The sequence below is a fragment of the Plasmodium cynomolgi genome, chromosome 1 (genome assembly GCF_000321355.1).
Source record: "Plasmodium cynomolgi strain B DNA, chromosome 1, whole genome shotgun sequence".
Taxonomy (NCBI): Eukaryota; Apicomplexa; class Aconoidasida; order Haemosporida; family Plasmodiidae; genus Plasmodium; species Plasmodium cynomolgi.
The window spans coordinates 207,763-209,121 of record NC_020396.1 but is presented as its reverse complement, the minus strand read 5'-3'; the positions used below and the strand labels follow the sequence as shown (position 1 = coordinate 209,121).

At 45.3% G+C, this 1,359-nt stretch overlaps 1 protein-coding gene across 1 annotated transcript in view; it reads right to left on the bottom strand.

Annotated features, from left to right (window-relative positions):
• Nucleotides 1–765: 765 nt before the first annotated feature.
• Nucleotides 766–1,359, bottom strand: part of PCYB_011370 (hypothetical protein) — a gene marked incomplete at both ends in the record, with an annotated part of 748 nt that continues 154 nt past the window's right edge. Inside the window, 2 exons of the mRNA XM_004220643.1 lie at nt 766–819; nt 1,110–1,304. Of these exons, the coding sequence (XP_004220691.1) occupies nt 766–819; nt 1,110–1,304 (249 nt within the window). The remainder of the gene's footprint in view (nt 820–1,109; nt 1,305–1,359) is intronic.

Here is a 1,359-nt window from a genome sequence, read left to right as displayed (position 1 = left end):
TATAAATTAACTTTTAAAATTAAAAAAAAAAAAAAAATCAAAATGTGTAAAGAATCGTAAAAGGTGCAGCGGGGTGACAAACGTGGTGTAGGCGTTGCAAAGACGAGCACAAAAGAGTTCCCTTGAGGGAAAAAAAAATTAGCACCAATTGGAAAATTATTTCATTGGTGGGAGGAATTTTCTTACAAGTGGCGCTTTCGTCAAAAATGGGCCATTTTCCGTTATGCGCCTTGTACATATTTGTAAAGGGGCGGCTGTAGGATTTTCCGATTTGTAGGACTCCCCAAGATAGGGTCACATTCGTGATACATCGACTGCATGGACTGGACTGACGCCGCCTTGACAGTGCTGCTCCAGCGCTTCCACTTCATTTTTGTGCATGAGGGGATGGGTGCGAAGATGGGTACAACAAAAGGCAAGGAATTTTTTTTTTTTACCAAAAGTGCAAGCAAATGGGTTAGCCCAACGGGTTGGCCGAATGGGAAGGTAAGAGGACACGTACTGGATGCCATTCAGCAAATGTGACGGGTTGAAAGGCCCAAGGGGGGTACCCCCAAGTGTGCCCTACACACTTCCACGTTCTACGCGATTATGGAACACATTTGCATGCTTCCACATAACGGTTCGAACGAAGGGAATCTCCTCCTGAGTATCCCTAGCAAAGAGGTGAATCTTCCACTGCAGTGGAAATTATCGCCTTCACCTTCACCTCTTTGAAGAAGACATCCCAGTGTGAGTAGGAAAAATATTTTTGGGTGCAGTTGTTCATTTTTTTTTTTTGCGCTTTAGGAGCATCTCAGAAATGGGGCACTTTGGAATCTGCGGAGGGGGGGGAAGACAAAAATAAAGTGAAACCAATAACGTGGAGGATGAACCAATGTGCGCAGTTGCGCGGGGGGTCTAACGTGGGGCGCACAAATGGGACCCCGCCCGTGCACCTCCGATGAGACAGTGCAGAGGAGTAGCAACAGAAGGAAGTCACGCATATGTTGGCACGCATAAGTTGGCACGCATATGTTGACACACTTCTATGGGCACACTTATATGGACACACTTATATGCACCCCTTATTTTTATTTTTTCTCTTTTGCCGCATTCCCCCCGCTTACCTCGCGGATGTAGTATTCTTGATCGAAGAAGCAAGCCTTCTTGACTGCCTTGGAGGGCTCCTTCGAACTACTATTCCTGCGGACGTACTTCCCCCTTGAAGCGCCCTTCCCATTCCGACTATCCGTCAGACTTTCACCCAGCGCATTCGAACTGGAGACATCCTCAATCGTTACTTCCTCCTTTCTCAGTACTTTCTTTCGTACATTTATTATGATTTTTTTTTTTTTTTTTTTTTTTCTTCTTACTTAC